A 21,326-nucleotide genomic window follows, 5' to 3' on the forward strand; every position below is an offset into this window, starting at 1 on the left:
CTAGTTCAGTGATTTACAGGACTCGTCTAGACGAGCCCTTGAATCATGATTTTCCTTTGGGACTCACTATAATTTTGATAAACCTCTATATTTCTTTGTAATGGGACTCATCAAAACTTTAAAATTAGTCTTCTGAACTTGGGTTAAAAATCCTACATAAATTGCTGCTAGTCTGATATATACAGAAAGTTTCAAGGAGCTGCATTGAACGTCTTTTGTGTTGTAAACCGGGAAAAAAAGGAAACAGTAACATGGTATTTTTTACTAAGCTTCCATGGTGACGGAAAAAATACAGAAAATGGAAGGTCTCACTGTGCAATAGCAAAATGGACAACTATGACACTTGTCTGATAAATACAAAAAGTTTCAAGCAGCTGCATCAAATGGTTTTAGAGTTATAGCTGGAAAAGAATCTTGGACGGATGGACGGCCAGAACCCAATTTAATATCCCCTACATACATGTTTGGCTGGGGATAGATATAAAATTACAATCATTGGAAGCTGTGACTAATCAACGGTAAATCTTCCTAATGAGAATTGTGGTGCCATGGATAGAGTATGATGTGAATGACATTGCCTGCAGTGTACATGTATATATTGATAAAGATCAGGAGAATCAACCCTGAATATATATTCAGAGAACAGTAAGTATATCTTACCTCCAACATTAAATGTGTAAACTCATTATTAGACAGAAATGATGGTTTCCAGTCTTCCTTGATTTCATGAGCCTGTGCCTGCTCGGCAGTCTCTGTAATATATAGATTGCATTGTGATGCATTCACAGAATACAGTCAAAAACAAACAAAATAGATAAAAAAAAGTTCATTGAAAGTGTGTGTGCATGATGGTTTATATTTCCTATACCAGCTCTGTTCTTTTCTTTTCTAAATTATATGTTAACTTTATATAAATTGTATATGATTTGAATTATTGTTGTTTACTTTATACTATTTATTCTGCTTATATTTCTTTTGTATATATTACTCTTCTTTGACCCGCGTGGTATTCTATTACATATTTATTTTTTCTTCATTTTAAGCTTTTTTTTCATCACCTTTATTATATTTATTTATAAAAAATTACCGATTTTTGTCATTTCCGGACATTGGAACGGATTTGTGTAGACTGCCTGTTATCCAATCCAATTGCTAATACAATGTACTTAATTATATTTATGATCTATATTATAATTATGTTTATATTTATTGGGTTCCCAATAAAATATTTTCAAATGAAATTGAAAATGAAACTAGAAATATGTCTGTTAGACATTAAGTGCTCGCTAAATACTTCCTAACCTTAATTTCAATCATCCTCTGCAACAGGTGTACGTAGCACTTTCGCTTTTTATCCTTGGGACTATTTCAAGGAGATGGTGTACGCCCTTTGTGCATTGTAATACTTTTCTCAACTTCATCAGAGCTTTTAATGTGAAATTACTTTGAAGTTCTTTATTACATAAAAGTGTGTTTATTATCATATTGATATTGATACTATACACTTGTTTCGCTGTTCAAAATAGTCGTCCACTGGAACACCGTCCAGTCTCTGTGCACGTGGTGACTTACCTGTGTCATGCTTGAACACCTTTCTGAGGTACATTAGATCTAGAGCTCAGACACTCAGACTGATATTTTATAATGATTTTTAATATGTTTCTCTTACGCAAAGCTGTGTAATTTTATAAATATTAATTAGAACTGCAGCAAATGCGGTCTATGGTCACAGGCTAGAGTTAAGTAAGCGATAGTGCAACGTACACCTAGGACCTAGAATGATGTGAAATAAACTAGATATGTAGCCGGTTCTAGAAGTTATCCGTTTCATCACTTTCTTTTATTGACTGTATAAACCTGAATTCATTGTATTGTTCCGGAAGTTTCCAAATCAATCAGATGCTTAGAATATTGTGACCAATGCAAGAGTTTGTATGATACGCCGCTTGAAGTTTACACAAAACAATGTGTTCAGCACAGAGTAATGTCATTGTTGTTAATTCATAGTAGATTATCGCTGACAAGGATATCTTAATATGTGTTTTTGAAAGTTTGGTGTCACTAACCCATGACAAAATCAATTAAACGCTATTAGACACTGACTTCTGGTATTGTGTGCACAGTTGGAATCTGCGCATAGCGGATGTACACAGACTCTACACCCGACAAGGAAAATAATAGAACGAGTGCACTCGCACTAAAAATAAAATATTTGATCAGGGTAAAATTCCATGGGTAGGTCAGTATATAGCATATGTTTTATATTGAATTTTTTAGGCTTTGGCTTACATAGCCCTTTATCAATATTGCTGGTATCAGCATGAAAGATGCAATATAGATATTGGCATACCTTGATAATTCTTCAGGTAAGCAATCGTTGACTTCAGGACTGTTGATTTGTCCATTTTCTTGTTGGTTGTGGAAACCATAGAACACAGCTCATTGACCAACACATTGAATTGGTCACGTCGTTTTTTCTCACTCATGTTCCGATTAACTCTGATAAAAGTATGAATTATTTATGAAGCTTGCATAATAACATGTGAACACATTATTGTCAGTATATTTTGTTTAATATAATATATTTAGTTTTAAACTTGTGGTTTAAAGACAAAATAATATACCCAGTACTGTCAGTACATAGTTGATAAGATGCATTTGATGGTTGGATTCTTTAACCAATCTCTATGTATATATGGATCTGATAAAGTGTATGAATTTACCTTTTGTTGTTTTTGTTGTCGTCACCATATTCACTGAAGACACTTTCACTGCAAAACAGTTGGGAATTATTTATAATTCTATCATTTTATGTATAATTCAGGGGTTTCATTATCAGGCAGTACCCATTACATTTTGCAAGTTACACCTAAATGTAGTACCGCCCGATTTAGGCTAAATTACATTATATATCATACAGATAGTATAGAAAAGTACCCCCCTGAAATTGCAATTGTATCGCCTCTCCAGAAAGATAATGAAGCCCCTGATAATTGTAAAAGTTACAAGAGGCCCAGAGGGCCTGTATCGCTCACCTGGTTTTTTTTTAGTAATTATCACAAAGACTGACAATCATTAGAAAAATTAGCAAAATTGACTCCCAAAGTTTAATTTTGAATCACAACCTTAAAATGATGCTATTGATACCATACAAATATGCTATCCAATACATAGGTTCAGAGACAAAGTAATATATATGAAAATAGTAGCCTAATTGACCTTTTGACCCCGCATCTACTGCCGTCTAAGGCCCCGGGGATCAGCCCTATCATTTGTACAATTTCATATTCCAACCCTGTAAGGATGCTACCATTGCATTATGAGTTCTCTTCCATGCTTATGTGCAGAGAAGAAGTCGTTTATATGGAAATAGCTAAATTGACCCCTTTTGACCCCACCCTTCAGGCCCCCGGGGGGTCAGCCCCTTCATTTGCAAAATTTTGAATCCAAACCCTTTAAGGATGTAACCATTGCATTATGAGCGTAATCCCATGTTAAGTTGCAGAGAAGAAGTCATTAATATGGAAATTGACCACTTTTGACCACGCCCCTCAGGCCCCCCGGGGGGTCAGTCCTATCATTTGCACAATTTGGAATACCCACCCTATAAGGATGCTACCATTGCATTATGGGTGCTATCCCATGCTTAGTTGCAGACAAGAAGTCATTTATATGGAAAAAGCCAAATCGACCCCTTTGACCCCACCCTTCAGGCCCCCGGGGGGTCAGCCCCATCATTTGTACAATTTTGAATCCCCACCCTATAACGATTCTACCATTGCATTATGAATGCTGTCTCATGCTTGGTTTCAGAGAAGAAGTCGTTTATATGGAAATAGCCAAATTGACCCCTTTTGACCCCGCCCCTCAGGCCCCCCGGGGGTCAGCCCTATCATTTGTACAATTTTTAATCCCCACCCTATAACGATACTACCATTGCATTATGAGTGCTATCTCATGCTTGGTTTCAGAGAAGAAGTCGTTTATATGGAAATAGCCAAATTGACCCCTTTTGACCCCGCCCCTCAGGCCCCCGGGGGGTCAGCCCCATCATTTGTACAATTTTGAATCCCCACCCTATAAGGATGCTACCATTGCATTATGGGTGCTATCCCATGCTTGGTTTCAGAGAAGAAGTCGTTTATATGGAAATAGCCAAATTGACCCCTTTTGACCCCGCCCCTCAGGCCCCCGGGGGTCAGCCCCTTTTTTTTTTTACAATTTTGAATCCCCACCCTATAAGGATGCTACCATTGCATTATGGGTGCTATCCCATGCTTGGTTTCAGAGAAGAAGTCGTTTATATGGAAATAGCCAAATTGACCCCTTTTGACCCCGCCCCTCAGGCCCCCGGGGGGTCAGCCCCATCATTTGTACAATTTTGAATCCCCACCCTATAAGGATGCTACCATTGCATTATGGGTGCTATCCCATGCTTGGTTCCAGAGAAGAAGTTGTTTATATGGAAATAGCCAAATTGACCCCTTTTGGCCCCGCCCCTCAGGCCCCTGGGGGGTCTGCCCCATCATTTGTACAATTTTGAATCCCCACCCTATAAGGATGCTACCATTGCATTATGGGTGCTATCCCATGCTTGGTTTCAGAGAAGAAGTTGTTTATATGGAAATAGTCAAATTGACCCCTTTTGGCCCCGCCCCTCAGCCCCCTGGGGGGTCAGCCCCATCATTTGTACAATTTTGAATCCCCACCCTATAAAGATGCTACCATTGCATTATGGGTGCTATCCCATGCTTGGTTTCAGAGAAGAAGTCGTTTATATGGAAATAGTCAAATTGACCCTTTTTGGCCCCGCCCCTCAGCCCCCTGGGGGGTCAGCCTCATCATTTGTACAATTTTTAGTTAGTAGCCCATAAGGATGCTACCAGTCAAATTTTGTTGAAATCCGACCAGTGGTTATGGAGAAGAAGTCGATTGTTGACGGACGCCGGACGCCGGACGACGGACGACGGACGACGGACGCCGGACGCTGCGGTATCCCATAAGCTCACCTCGGTCCTTCGGACCAGGTGAGCTAAAAAGCCATAGATAAGGACTACTTCAATTGATACAATGTATATAATGGGCATATCTAAGTATAATCTGACAAATATTGTTTCAATTGAATATACCTTGGTATTTGTTGCTTATATACACGTTCTGTATTTCACTGCAAATAATAAGACCCTACCGCAAATAAGACTAACCAACCCAAACCCCCCACCTATTTTGACACATTTCTAGACTTAAGGGAGTTGTCTTAAAGCGAATAGTCGGGCAAGTGACTGTAAAATCGGTAAAAATGGTATTAATATATCCGGTATAATTTCTTATGAATTAGAAAAATAAAACTTTCCGTCAAAATCGCTGTACATGCGAAGAAAATAATAATATCTATGGGAATCCTAAAAGTCCTCCCGGACGGCTAAGAGTGCAGTTCAACCTTAACGCATGCGCAACATCCAACACTCTCCGTAGTAAACAAAACATGGCTACCGTAGTTTTGAACCAAAAGGTTTTCGCCAAAACAACCAACTGACTCACCTAAAATGCGATAGGAAAGGCAATGGAGCAGCGACAATCCCAACAAATGACTCGGTAAACATTACGACGCATGGAGAGTGTTAATACAACTTGTTATAGTGAAGAGAACAGTTCAAACGAGCACGCGGCTCCGGACCGCTACTGTACGTACCTAGGCCTACTACCCGGTACTCCCTGCTCAGCTGATAGTGAGTGAGTCTTCGTATTTTGATCATTATGTAAATAGTCCCTAGCAGTATTTTTTTTCATAAATGAGTGGTCACATATGGTCACGTGTTTCATACCTGTTCCCCAATCGCGTAAAACGTAACCCTGGGGTAAATAGCGGTTCTTTCGTGGGGCCTCTTTAGGGGTAATGAATGCCCTGTATATTTATAAAATGTACCGTTGTAATACATGTACACTTAGAATGTAACCGCTAGTGCATTATCAAGCTAAGATTTGTTTCAATTAATCTATAATATTATGCTACCGGTCAATTCATACAGTTCTGATGTATATATTTATAGATTTTTAATTTGTAAATTTTTGTTCTGTACATGTTCTGGTAGTGTTATACACATACATTGTATATAGGATTTACATTGTAGGTTAATTGGTAAAATTGTATTGTATATGTTCTGATATACACATATACATATGTACATGTAGGTTTTAGCTTGTTCTTTAGATATATTTGGAGGACACATACAATATTATTTCTGGTCATAATAATAAATAGTGTTTGTATATTTATTACAACTGTACCTGGTTCATGTGTATATGACAAACTTTACAGAGTTGAAATGTACTGCAGCCATGTATCATTTATAATTATTCTGAATTTTTGTTGGGAACAATAGATAATGAATTTTGTATCTTTTTTGAAACAATATTTGATTCTATCAAATGCATCAGTGACACATTCACAACTTATAAAATGTTTTCTCTAAAATAAAAAAAACCTGTAGAATGAACCTACATTTATTCATTTATATATATTTGAAATTGATCATTTCAATTTTTGTCATATTCAACAGATATAAAAAAATTGTTGGTTCTTTTTTTCAGGCACCATGCATGCATAGTGACATGAATACAGAAAGTTCATCCCTTGGACCTGTATACAAGTGTATGTATACATATACATACAATTAGCATCATATGAAGACTGAAGAATGTTGATTAGAGTGCTCTTGAAAGTAAACTTTTCCAATATGGACCTAGAAGATCATGAACAGAACATTTAAACAGTATTAATTTATTGAATGTTCCTTTCAACTGTAATCATTAAATAAAATTATGATGCAATACTTTTTCATTGTTTAACTTTGTAGAAATATTTGTTTATATTAGTCCTCTAGATCCAGTGATTATAATTCTTGCATCCATATGCCTGCCCATTTGTTTGTCAGGGCTTGTGAGATAGCTTTTCAATTACTTTTAAAATATAAGGATTTTTTTTACATATAGCAATATAGATAACATTGTCTTAGGATTTCTAAATTCTACTTTACAAGAGAGTAGACTCAACATATAAATAAAACCATAAAACTAGCAAGTTATCTGAAATGTTAAAAATCTTTTTGTCTGAACCAAATTTCACATTTATTGTCTATGTGTAACTTGTACATAGACCATTTATGTATTAATACTGTAGTAACAGTGATGACAAACACATAGACTAAAATGTAGTATGTAGTACTATGTACATCTGTCTTTGATTTGAGTTCTAAACAAAAAAGTGGTACCTATTGGGAAGTTGTGACTTGGGCGGAGGGTGAAATACAGAAGAAATAGCTACACACGGAAAAAAGAAAGATATACAGTACAATATGGATTCAAAGTTGCTCCAAAATCAATGAGACTAAATAACCAAAAAAAAGCCATGTAAACCCCAAATATGCAATGACCAGATCAATGATAAAGCACCCTTCCACTTCCAGTTATCTGTAGCTATTTCTTCTATATTTCAACCCCCCACTCAAGTTACAACTTCCCAACCTCATGATTCTTCTGTCTTTTAGCCCCCCCCCCCCCACCCCCACCCCCCCAACACACACATACCTGATTGATTGTCATGTTATTTCAGGTTCCTATTCAGGTATTATTCCTAAAAACCTAAAAGGGTATACACACTGTGTACTCTCAAAAGAGGGGAACCACTTCATTCAAAAATGGAATTTACAATTTCATCTTAATTTTGAAATTTTCAATTTAATTATTAATTACTGGACTATTAAAACAGTATAGAACCCCTCGGCTACAGACAAAGTACTGTGGTACACATTTCTCTTAATTAATTACTTTTCTTCAACTCAATCATCTTTTTCTCCAGAGCACAAAAAAGAACAGGAAACAACAGAAAAGGAAAGTAACATACATGTAGGCCTATATGTTTTCTGGAAATATATATGATGTGTTAATTCTCACAGCATAGGCCTACATGAATGTGAAGAATTAAATATTATCAATGTTTGAGAGAATTTCCTAGTTGTAATTCTATAGCAGCTACATGGAATGTACGTTTACATATATACATTGTACGATACATATACATCATAAAAGTTTCTTTCCTTCCAGCTGGACATTCATGTCATCTCTCTCCAGAACTCAAATATTGTTTACAAAAAAACAACCAACCAGAGACATAGATAATTTAATTAAATCTCTGCAAAAAAAACTACACGAATAATTGAACACATATATTGTACTTGTAAAATATCTATGTATGAGCTAATTTATTTTCACATCTTTGACAGCTACATGCATGGACGTTCTATGGAACGTTTTCGTGTGGTTTTAAATGGGAAATTATGTTACGATTATTTGTATTTAACCTTCATGATTCGGTTGATGTGAAATACGACGAATGCTATGCTGCAATAATTGCCCCTTGCCGGGGCCCCATCTCTGCATCGGCCGAATATTTGTGTCGATTTCCATGTACAAGATGCTTTTATCGAAAAATGATTACAAAGCATTGTCATTAATGTAAGAATACTTCATTTGCATCAAATCTATCATCTCAAAACAACAATTTGCATACCGCATTAGTGGTTTATCACACGAAACGAAACCGACACGACTGAGAAACACATGTCCATGTTGACATTTCCACGCAACCTCGTTTTCAAAGAGTTTGGAGAATTTATATTTAGAACTGTGCTAAATTTACACGGGGCTTCCCCAAAATTTCAATGGTCAAAACTGGACACCGTAAGCAGAACTTGACCATCATTATGGTATACAATGACTTTTGGAAGGCCAAAGAACGCATTTAGACTGGTTTCCTTTGCCCGACTATTCACTTTAAAATATGACACCCCCCATGCCTATAAAAAAAATATTGTACATAACAATGACACATTTTATTAGATGGTACCCCTAAATTTACATCCTTTATTACAGGTATATATACATAGAGATTGGAACCTCCTAATAAGCTTAATTAGGGTTTTTTTTTTTTTTTCATGAATTATACATTCAAAACCAGTCCTGTGTTTTATCTTTTATTGATATATCACACATGATTTTTTCTTCACAAACCTGTCCCCACACCATTTGAGAATTACTAAATTTATAGAATCTTTTTATTACTTATTAAAATTAATTATCCTCTTATGTATAACTGTTAAAGGCTTACAACTTTTCCCAAACTGATTTTAATTTTAACTGTAAATCAAGCTTTGATAATTTGTGGAGTCATAAAACTTGTTAGTTACACCATTACTACTACAGTTATCATTTCACATATTACTTTCTGAAAAATTTCAAACAAATAAATGTTAATTTTGATAACCTTGGTCATCTTATGTTTTCCTGCAACATCTAAAACAGCTAGTTGTGCTGTAGTTGACTGTCACTGACGCCACACGACAAAACAGCAAAATTACCTTTTTTTGTTTTCAAAGTTATACACAGAGAAGCTCACATCTAATTGGTTTATGTTTTAACTTTATCTCCAAGGCTGGCAATCTATATTGCTGTTCTGACGTGATAATTGTTATTTATCATAGAAATAGCAGCCATTTCAATAAAGGAGTGCAAATTATATTGTGTATTGAAAAGGCACTGCATAATATATATATACATGTAAATTTTAAGGGTACAACATTTAAATTTGTTGATAGTAAAAATAAGTTACTTATCTTTTATATATATATATACATGTTTCTGAAAGAGTACTCTCCTAACCTGTAAGATTAATGCATTAATCAGACAAAAACAAGAAAATAATTAGATATGATATAGAAAGATTTTATATTTACAGTATATTAATATAGTAAAATATTGATATTTGAATAGAAAAATGTTCCATGAATAAATTCTCAAAAATACCAAACCATACAAAAATGTACCTCAATTTTATCTACATGTATGATAATGCACGAATATCTTTCATTCTCCCACGCATAACATGCATATGATATGTTTAGAAGTTGTTGACCTTGTTAATTCATCATGTAACGATGTTATATATATATAAAAAACAACTAATTTAGTGTTACCATTTCATTATCATATGGTTGTTTTATGTTCACATATGTTCGACAGTTTTTGTTGATCAACAGCTGCCACTGATAACGGTGAACATTGCTAAAATATCTAAAGCTCCAAGCCTTATCCGGAACCACCAATATTTTAGTCTAGCTATTCATTTGATAACATTCAGTTTATCGAATATTGACATCGGATCATTATGTCATAGTATTAAATACATTTGGCAAGCTTGAAGAATTATTCAACACAGCGTATAAAAAGTACATTAGAAATGGCCCACCTTTCTGTCGTTGAAACGGTTGTCATTCTCGATACTGGTCTTTGAAGTTTTTTCATCTTGCCAAAATTCATAACGTTATCTATAAAAGAAATTCTAGATACAGAGAGGTTACGTCATCAAGTTTCAGTGGACAATCACTCATTATCATGCCGTGAGGCAGTTGTCGCCGGTGTAAAACCCACAAATACTGTAATGAAAACATGATCTGACATCAGTGTAGGCCTAGTCGCCGCCATGTTGAATTCGGAATGTGGAAGTAACCACACAACTAGGCGGTAAGTTACAGCGGTAGTTGCGTATTCCGTTTCATGCGTGGGTCTATATATTATCGGATTTCATTCAAAAGTTATTATATTCTTTATATCTTTCTGGTTTTACTGGTTAAATAAATTTTATTTCTATTTGAACGTTTGGTCTCTTTATATTCAGTGTAACTTGTGAGTTTCGTATTTTTTACACTAAAGTTATCGCCGGGACCCACGCGATTACCTGCGTTAAATAACGTTAGAATCAAAAGAGGAAAAATATGTCTGTTTAGGGTAAAAAAAAACAGGGTCGGTAGGTCGGGAGGATTTTTTTTTAACTTTTTGAGTGTCATTTACTCTAAAATACAGCGATACCGCTTACACGGAATGGTTTGCATGGTATATAAGGCTTGATAAATGCGTCATTGGATAAAATTAAGAATGGAGAAAGTGCAAGCTTTAGTATAGCGGTTACGGTATTGAAGATAATGCGACTATTTTCTAGAACACACCTGAAGCCCCAAGCCATTGACCCCGATTCGGGACCCCTGACCTGTGACGTCACGAGGACAACGGGACCTACTCTACTCTATATAAGATAGAGTGGCGATTTTCGGTGTCTGCCATCTACTATAAACTCTCTGTTTGTAAATATCGATTTTAAAGACACAAATACTGGTGTACATGTCCGATACCTAATTAATATTATCCTCAACCACAGATATTAGTTTGGAATACGCTTGAAAAAGGGATTTATACCATGCATATGTACCTCTCGTAGATAAATGAACATCTCTGAGCGATTACTGCATAATTATAAACAGTAAAATGTACATAATAATCCACGTACGTTGTATATCTGCGGTGTTTGTAACCACATAAACATCATTATTAAAAACCCGTCTCGTGTCGTTGAATGTCTACTGGTCAAACTCGCTTTACAAATTTCTGACTTTTTCATATAACCTGTCAATACGAATTAAGGTATGATTCTAAACAGAATTTTTTGCATATGTAAATGCATCTACTAATTGCGTTATAACTGAAATCGATCCATTTGTTTTTTGACGAAATACATTCAGCTTTCATAACAGTACATCCGACGACTTGTAGATATTTTGCTCAAGTTCAATAATTAGTGTCTTTAATTGAAAAATAAATCATGCACGGGTCAAACAGGAAAAAATGGTCAGACGAAAAAAGTGAGACTGAAGATGTCAATGTCTTATCCAAATATCAGACATCAAGTATCAAAATCAGAATACTTCCGAATTGCCAATGTCGTGCTGCGTAAATCTTTTTACCTGTATACTGCAGTAACTAAAACGCGTGGTCAACCGAGACTAATGAGGGGGCTAACCAGATTACGTAAGAAAGGTGTTTAGTGACCTATCACGCTTTGTTAGTAAGATCACAGGTAAGTTAGCGATGTAATTGTTGTATAACGTCATACAGTGTATTTTGTTTACACTTATAAATCCTTGGTTTACAGTAAAATACACAATTCGTAAATAACCTATAACAAGTGAATCAATCACTAGATGTATATATTTCAGAAAGACTCATGTATACATTTGTCTTGTATATATGTTTCTGGTTACATGTATATGTATTTTTATAACAGAAACTACAAAATTATTTACAAATGGCAGGTCGAGAAAGAACAATGCAAATATAATGCACACTGTCAAAATTTTGATATTTCTGATAGTTGCTAGATTTCGGATATGCAATTCTTGTAAATTTTGGTCAATATCGATCATTATTTAAAGGGCCACTACCTTTCCGAAACGGCTTTTAATTTTTAAAACAGGAATGTAAAACGAGATCAATAATTTTGTAGAGTCGCAGAAGTTATTAACTATACGTTTACTAGCACACTTATCATCACCTTCAGAACTGTTTAATTAGAATAAATAAAATGTTAATTTTCCTAACGCGGGTCGTTTTATGTTTCCCGCCGTCGTCCTAAATGCCGCGCGGTAGTTGACTATTACTGCGCCAGACAGCAAAACAGCGATATGAATCTCCACTGTTATCGTACATTAGACAGGAAATCTTGCATATGTTTGGTGTTGTAACCTCATCTTAAGCCATCGATATATATTTTCTTTTGTTATTAATGTTTTTAAGAAACCTTCAAATTTTGCTCCGGAAAGGTAGTGGGCCTTTAATACCAACAATGATAATTTATATGAGCAAAAAATGTACCGTTGTCGTCATACATGTGCATGTAGCTTTAAAGGAAGAGAGATTCGTTACAGCTACAGTGTATATATGAATTAGATATTTTAAATTCAATATCTCAAGTGGGTTTTTTTTTTAATATTTTTTATTTTTATTACCCCCCCCCCCCCCCCAATTAATTGTCTATACTGAATTTTTATTTATACAGAGACATATTCAAATAGATAATCATACGACCATCATTTTTCGAATTCGTCTGTTTTAGATCACATTATAAAAATTGAATATTCCCCAGGTTTGTTAATTTAGTAAGCTGTTAAAGCAGAGATAAGATTTCTAGTTAAAAGTTTTTACACAAGGTACACCTGGCTTATACCAGAAACAACTTATACATGTTTCCGCTAATCTACTTAAATGTATTTAGGCTGATTTCAGTTGCAATATTTCCGATTTTTATATATAATTAAAACGTCATCTTAAAGGGACAATTCACTCAGGCTAATTCTTTTATATAACTAAGAAGCAAAATATAGCATAAATGCATTGTTCTACATTTCTTATGAAACATATAACATAAAACATTGACAAATTCCACGACATTGTTAAGTATTTTAATTAATATCGTTGAAATATCAAATCGTTGATCAATACGATTAAGCAGGTACAATACAGACGCTGTACCCATACCCGAGCCAAAGTCACGAACGTTAAACAAATAAACTACATAACCACTGACAAGGTGATAAATGATTTTTAGGCAAGATAATTCATCTAATAAGGTAAACAAACTACTGTCATAACGATTTGAGCAGTTCTAGACAAAAGTTGCATTACTCTACGAGCAAGGGACAGGGTTCGGCATACAAGAAGTTTGACCACAATGTGTAATGGCGGACAGCGAGCGAGTTTGAACATCTACACACATGTCACAACCATGGGCTTTTCAGGCATATCACAGTAAAACCGACTGATCTAATTTCCATAAGAACTGGGTTTTTTCCGATATATGTACAAATTTTAATGTTCTCTTAGACTGAAATGTCCCTTTAACTGTATATATATTTGTAAAATTCTCGTAACCCCATTTCAGGAATACATATATGTCCACCTTTGTACTATAACCCCACTACCAAGCACCTCACTGCCGTTGTCCTCGTGACGTCACACCCGGTTATTCCCCAAATCAGCGTGAGCGGCCGATTCCCTGATTAGCAGTCGATATACAGGTAAAAATCGAGCTCTTCGGAGGGCGGTATCTCGGTACTGAAGCGGCAAATTTTGATGCGGTTTTCAACATTCTTGTCAGGAGATCAAACAGAATAACATATCTAAATATTATTTTCCGTTCCGTGTACACTTTAAGCAAAACTTGTAACAGTAAACAGTTTGGATCCTTTTGATCTCCCACACATGTACAGCTCGGCGACGATCAGTTTGCAAAACTTTTCTGATTGGCCAACCAATCGAGGAACAGTATCGTCGTGTGTGTAACACTTTGATTGACTAGTTTCGAAAGAAGGCGGGGTCACTATTCGTCGCATTTTTTTTTTTAATTTAATAGTTTGTAGAATCTACCATGACTTTATAAGTGACCTACTTCCTTATTTGTACATATACACATATATTTGATGACTGTGTTCTCTCTTCCCTCTGACTACATAAAGCATAGATTTTAATCCAGTTAAAATGCGTTTTTACAAGATGAAATCTGTAACCAAACATGCAGGAACTATATACATATACATGTATGTTAAAGTGAATAGTCGGGCAAAGAAAACCAGTCTAAATGCGTTCATTGGCCTTCCAAAAGTTCTCACATATTAATACGACGGTCAAGTTCTGCTTAGTTTACCAGTTCTGAAAAGTTGAAAAAATTGAAAGCCAGGAGGACGTTTTAGAATTCCCATACTTTAAATTAATTTCTTCGTACGCAGACAGATTTTGACGAGAGATTTTATTTTTCCATTTCATAAGAAATTATACTGAATACATTCACACCATTTTTACCGACTTTAGCCATCCTTGCCCGACTGTTCACTTTAACATTCGCTCAGACAAACTTACATTATTTAAAGTAGGAAGTTCTGAAGCTCTGCATGAAATATCCTAGGCGGACATGCAACATTACTGTCGAAATATTGGATATTTGAAGGTTATCTGTCAGAGAATGTTAACATTTTTTGAGTATGTCGAAAATTTCACATTTGCAATTTTTCAGATTAACAAAAATGATTGGTTGAAGTATTTTAAATAAACTGTTAAAAAAATATTTTCTTTCATTAATCATTTTCGCCTGGTGTACAAAAAATGTATAAGCTTATTAACTTCTAAGGCAAATTTTCAATAATTGATACATGTATATGGTAATAGAATATTATTTCCCTACTTTATGTTACACATAAAAAGAAGTTGGTTACAAACTGCATGCTGCGTTTAGCGAATGTGAACATTTGAATATTATCCAAACGATCGTAAAGCAAAAAAGACATGACTTTTACCGTCACACGTTGGTACCGCCTACAAGCAAAATTATTAGTCAAAGTGTTACACTCACGACGATACTGTTCCCTGATTGGTTGGCCAATCAGAAAAGTTTTGCAAACTGATCGTCGCCGAGCTGTGTGGGAGATCAAAGGGATCCAAACTATTTACCGTTACAAGTTTTGCTAAATAATAAGCGGTATCGCTTAATAGGGAAAATAAAAATTACGAAGACTTTTGGCACGTTACTGTACAAAGTACTATGATTTTTACCGTTTTTTATCTAGACTTCTTAAACGTCTAAACATGGTCTTATGGCACTCTGGGTCCATGATTATATAATCTGTAACTAATTCTCAGATCCTTTTGCTGTTCACAAGCGGCTGTGGGTTTTCGACCATATGGGAATGGCGAAAAGCACAGGTGCTTACATTATGACGTTTCTGATTGGTTGCCAAGTTTGTAAATGTTAACGTGATAAAATAATTATTGACGTGATAAAAAAAACATTTAACGCGTTAACGTTTGAAATATTACAAGGACATAGTCATTCAGATCCCCCGCCAATGGAGATATCAAAGCTGAAGTAAGTTTGATTGTGGAGACTTATGAGTATGAAAAAACCCAGGAAAAAGGAAGTTGAGCTAAAGAAAGATGGAGTATAATTCAAGTAGAGCGGGGCTGCAATTGTTGAATCAGGTATACAGCCTTGACATTTATATTAGACTATATACACAAAGATGGGTGGAGTTTTGCAAAGTAACATTTACCATGATATTTTCAGCAATGTTTCCATGGTAACGGAAAAAGTGCAAAAAATGAAAACCTAAAAATAGCAAAAGGTACTACTAGACCATAAAAAGAATGTGTCTATGAAGTTTCGTGGAAATATCTCTGCTGGTTTTAGAGTTATGCTCCGGAAATGAACCTGCTACAAAAACATGATATTTTCAGCAATGTTTCTATGGTTACAGAAAAAAGCACAAAAAGTGAAAACCTAAAAATAGCAAAAGGCACTACTAGACCATAAGAACAATGTGTCTATGAAGTTTCATGGAAATATCTCTGCTGGTTTTAGAGTTGTGCTCCGGAAACGATTCTTTCACAAAAATCTGCCATTTTCAGCAATGTTTCCATGGTTACAGAAAAAAGTACAAAAAGTGAAAACCTTAAAATAGCAAAAGGCACTACTAGACCATAAGACTAATGTGACTATGGAGTTCCGTGCATATATCTCAACCAGTTTTCCAGTTATGCTGCGGAAACGAACCTGGTACAAAAATATGATATTTTCAGCAATGTTTCCATGGTTACGGAAAAAGTGCAAAAAATGAAAACCTAAAAATAGCAAAAGGCACTACTAGACCATAAGAACAATGTGTCTATGAAGTTTCATGGAAATATCTCTGCTGGTTTTAGAGTTGTGCTCCGGAAACGATTCTTACACAAAAATCTGCCATTTTCAGCAATGTTTCCATGGTTACAGAAAAAAGTACAAATAGTGAAAACCTTAAAATAGCAAAAGGCACTACTAGACCATAAGACCAATGTGTCTATGAAGTTTCGTGGAAATATCTCTTCTGGTTTTAGAGTTATGCTCCGGAAACGAACCTGGTACAAAAATATCATATTTTCAGCAATAATTCCATGGTTACGGAAAAAATGCAAAAAATGAAAACCTAAAAATAGCAAAAGGCACTACTGGACCATAAGACCAATGTGTGTATGAAGTTTCGTGGAAATATCTCCACTGGTTTTAGAGTTATGCTCCGGAAACCATTCGTACGGACGGAACCCATTTGTATATCCCCCGCCAGCACCCACGTCCTGGGGAACTGGAGGCATTTGCCCCCCGCCGCTTCCTACGCCCCTGGTTCAAGAGGATCTGACAACATTCCATGAGGGATCATATTCGGATAACCTTTATGCCACTTATATTCTTATTAAATGCATTTTCTGCACTGTACTTCTATCTAAATCTCTGAAGGAAGTCAGCATTAGATATTTCCCCTTATACACATCAAGTGAAACAAAAAGAATTAACACAGATTATGGATCAGAATGTGAGGCGAGCTTATCAACCCCTCTCCAAGAGAATCAAGACAAAACTTAACCCAACACATTTTCGGCGTGTTTGAATATCAGTTTTAATTGTGGACTATACAAAATCAAAGCATATAAATACAATTTACATCACCAAACAAATAATAAAATTGCTTTAAAATAACTCTCAGTTATTTAGCAAAGATGTTCAATATCAACTCCAAATAAAATGTGGGGAATAATTTTAAAAATAAAATGTTCCTTTGTAAATAATTGCACGCAGACAACTTATTGAGTGTATTCATATAGACAATTAATCACTATTATTCATTACATAATTATATTTAATTAAATTACACTCCAATGTATTACTGTTATTGATTTGAATATGTGCTAAGAATTCTATTTTTTGTTTATGGACAGAAAAAAGGTTAAATGAAAGTTAATGAATCAAAGTAAATATGTTTTGAAATCTGTGACAAAAGGAATGCTTTTGAACCGTTCTGTGTTGAGTCTGTACCTTGTTTGTTTTGTAAATCAAAATACATTAGCTTAAAATTATATAATTATTTAACAAAAGATAATTTGAATTTCTGTTATACCGGTAGCTATACATGTATTCTTGTTACATTCACTTCTATACATGAATGGATTTCTTTCTTTAAATATACAAGTGTTATCAGGGTTCGCCGTTACTTGTTTATAAGGGTATTTCATTCATGAAGATATTAAAGACAGGATAATTTCAGATGATTAACTTACATCTTAATTTATATTTTACCATAATAATTGGAGAACATGGGCTGTATCCTTCAAAATTGAAGTACAAATCAAAATATGCAGCTTGAACCAGATTTTCACAGCAACCTAACATCACAACAATGAAATCTATTTCAATGATTCAAAGTGTTTGAGACTTTACAAGCACTACGAAACCAAAGCACCAACAAATACAAGAAATGATGGCAAAATCTCTTATGACAAATAGAATTCTAGCTAAAGTGGCTTTAAGCCGCATGTAACCAATTTGACTTCTCAAACCAATACCAACACCATGTACAGTAATTACATGCTCAATCTCATTACAACATGCAAATTTGTTTATTCTAATCAATGAGCCATTCAAGAAGATAAATATTTGCATGCAATTTATCTGTAATAACTGCAGGATCTTTTCAAAATTACATCACAATTGTAAACTAAACCAGAAAACTGCATCTCTGATGTTTGGCCAACAGAAGACACAATGAATGTATAATCATAAATTGTGATGTTGGGTCAACAGCAAACACAATGAATGTACTATTACAAATTGTGATGTTGGGTCAACAGAAGTCACAATGAATGTATAATCACAAATTGTGATGTTGGGCCAACAGAAGACACGATAAATGTACTATTACAAATTGTGATGTTGGGTCAACAGAAGACACAATGAATGTATAATCACAAATTGTGATGTTGGGTCAACAGAAGACACAATGAATGTATAATCACAAATTGTGATGTTGGGCCAACAGTAGACACAATGAATGTACTATCACAAATTGTGATGTTGGGCCAACAGAAGACACGATGAATGTATAATCACAAATTGTGATGTTGGGTCAACAGAAGACACGATGAATGTATAATCACAAATTGTGATGTTGGGTCAACAGAAGACACAATGAATGTATAATCACAAATTGTGATGTTGGGCCAACAGTAGACACAATGAATGTACTATCACAAATTGTGATGTTGGGCCAACAGTAGACACAATGAATGTACTATTACAAATTGTGATGTTGGGCCAACAGTAGACACAATGAATGTACTATTACAAATTGTGATGTTGGGCCAACAGAAGACACGATGAATGTATAATCACAAATTGTGATGTTGGGCCAACAGTAGACACAATGAATGTACTATTACAAATTGTGATGTTGGGCCAACAGTAGACACAATGAATGTACTATTACAAATTGTGATGTTGGGCCAACAGTAGACACAATGAATGTACTATTACAAATTGTGATGTTGGGCCAACAGTAGACACAATGAATGTATAATCACAAATTGTGATGTTGGGCCAACAGTAGACACAATGAATGTACTATAACAAATTGTGATGTTGGGCCAACAGTAGACACAATGAATGTATAATCACAAATTGTGATGTTAGATCAACATTAGATACAATGAATGTAATATCACAAATTGTATAAAAATCTGCTCATGATCTATCTATTGAATGAACTTGGATTTTCAAATTTCCAAAGAAATAAATTTGTAGGTGTATGGCAAGAGGAGACATTTCAATAACTGTTTACTTAAAATTTTGAAAAATCTGCTAAAATTCTCCATGTTGTTATTTGGATTAAAACCTCATACTTTGAAGCACAATTTCAGCCTTTTGAACAAGAAAGGTGGCCATGGATATTGTATGAAATGATCAGAATTAAATTTCTTCTACTGTATTGTTGCTATTATTTGCAGGGGTTTTAATTTTGTTAAATTTGTGGATTCATCCAAAGTCGTGAAATTCAAAATCTCTCTCTCTTTTTAAAAAAAATCAAAATCATGGTTTACATTTCATAGCCTGTTTTGAAAATGAAGCTTTCAAGGGTAACAAAGGTGATTCACGAATATGTTCCAAATATTAAATCCAGTAATTTTTCACCCGTACAATTGAATATGTTAACTATACAGTAATTGAATTTTAAACCCTAATGATGTAGTACGGAATAGCTGCAATGAAGATGTGAAGAGTGTAAAGAAAATTGAAAAACATAAACAAAACAACTGCATCAAGACTACAAGCTTTCTCTCTATATCCTCACTCTCACAATTAAATTTAAAATCATACAATTTCCAAGCGATGAAAACTACAGCTTTAATTTGATATACTGTAAAAGCTAACGTACTTAATGTTTGCCTCTAGACCATTCAAGGAAGATCATTTTCTTTGACTATAGATGAAAATTGATTATCATTTTAAGAAATAATTAAGAAATAAAAGTAACTGAACTTATCTTAAATCATCTTTTCTCATTACTTTCCCACTTTGTACACATGATTATACAAATTTTATGTCGGTAACATAAATAGTACTGCATGACGAGTTGATACTTTTCATACAAATATGACAAAGACTAGAAACAATGATAACTTCTTTGCTCCATGGTAGACTTAAGCCCCAATCTTCTATAACCCCATCTATGAGTGGCCTCAGGCAGACGAAGTTGTAACATTATGTATGTAACATAGACATGTCCATTTATTATCGTCTTACCAAGATGCACACTTCAACAATATAAATATAGCTTTAAATTTTTTATCTCTAATGTTCATAACAAAGGAGCCACAAGAATAAATTACCTTCCATGGCTATAAGCATGGTGATAAGCTAGCAGACTGACAGACTATAATAAAACCTTTGAGAACAGACAGTCCTCTATCAATCTACAGCATTTGCAGTCCTCCAAGTTTCAAGTTTATACCCTACTCTATGGTCCAGTTATAATCCATGTCTAAATTGTCTTTCTATGATCACATCCAGACGTTCCCGTTATTAAAGGCTGTGAACCTATATTCTGTAGCCTAATTTCATTGTAATTATCTTCTGTTGGGCATATTGCCTTGTTGTCCTCCCATTCTTTGATGAGCGTTGAGTTGTTGCTGCTGGCGTTGAATCTGAGCTTGGATCTGGTGTAGCTGTTGTTGATGCTGTAACTCTCTCTGCTCCAGCTACAACACAAAACAAATATATGTAAAGCTGGTTACATTAAAAAAACACATTTATATAACATTCTATACCAAATAAGAATTACTCATACTTATTTTCCTCGCCTATTCTGCTTTGCATTACGTCTTTGCATATTACGGAGTTACCTCCCAAGTGGGAAGATTTCAATCTTTGACATATTACGGAGTTACCTCCCAAGTGGGAAGATTTCAATTGGGACTTCATTATTTTGTGAGCGGACTTTGCATCGTTTTCTCTGAAAAGTATGACGTTATGCTTGCGAACACATGACTTCACAATCAAAACCTACCCGTAAGGGCAGTTAACTCTGTAA

The 21,326-nt window shown here is 34.8% G+C and overlaps 2 protein-coding genes and 1 long non-coding RNA gene across 10 annotated transcripts in view; 1 reads left to right on the plus strand and 2 right to left on the minus strand.

Moving 5' to 3' along the window:
• Positions 1-10,565, minus strand: part of LOC138328136 (circadian locomoter output cycles protein kaput-like) — a 31,421-nt gene extending 20,856 nt beyond the window's left edge. For 2 of the 3 annotated variants that reach the window (XM_069274785.1, XM_069274784.1), the window contains exons 1-4: positions 10,304-10,565; positions 2,724-2,771; positions 2,351-2,499; positions 661-752 (exon numbers count right to left, since the gene is read on the minus strand). In XM_069274785.1, the coding sequence (XP_069130886.1) occupies positions 661-752; positions 2,351-2,499; positions 2,724-2,771; positions 10,304-10,374 (360 nt within the window). In that variant the 5' untranslated portion in view covers positions 10,375-10,565. The remainder of the gene's footprint in view (positions 1-660; positions 753-2,350; positions 2,500-2,723; positions 2,772-10,303) is intronic. The other variant, XM_069274786.1, reaches the window with a different exon arrangement.
• Positions 5,263-6,836, plus strand: LOC138328139 (uncharacterized). 2 transcript variants are annotated; one of them, XR_011209169.1, is made up of 2 exons: positions 5,263-5,733; positions 6,592-6,836. It is a non-coding gene; the product is annotated as an uncharacterized lncRNA (long non-coding RNA). The 2 variants fall into 2 exon arrangements; XR_011209170.1 differs by having other exon boundaries at positions 5,263-5,729.
• A 9,251-nt stretch (positions 10,566-19,816) lies between the features above and the next one.
• LOC138328140 (transcriptional regulator ATRX homolog) overlaps positions 19,817-21,326 on the minus strand; it is a 36,250-nt gene continuing 34,740 nt past the window's right edge. For 4 of the 5 annotated variants that reach the window (XM_069274792.1, XM_069274790.1, XM_069274791.1 and 1 more), the window contains one exon: positions 19,817-20,994. In XM_069274792.1, coding sequence (XP_069130893.1) covers positions 20,863-20,994 — 132 coding nt within the window. In that variant the 3' untranslated portion in view covers positions 19,817-20,862. The remainder of the gene's footprint in view (positions 20,995-21,326) is intronic. The other variant, XR_011209171.1, reaches the window with a different exon arrangement.

The sequence above is a fragment of the Argopecten irradians genome, chromosome 7 (assembly GCF_041381155.1).
Source record: "Argopecten irradians isolate NY chromosome 7, Ai_NY, whole genome shotgun sequence".
Classification (NCBI taxonomy): Eukaryota; Metazoa; Mollusca; class Bivalvia; order Pectinida; family Pectinidae; genus Argopecten; species Argopecten irradians.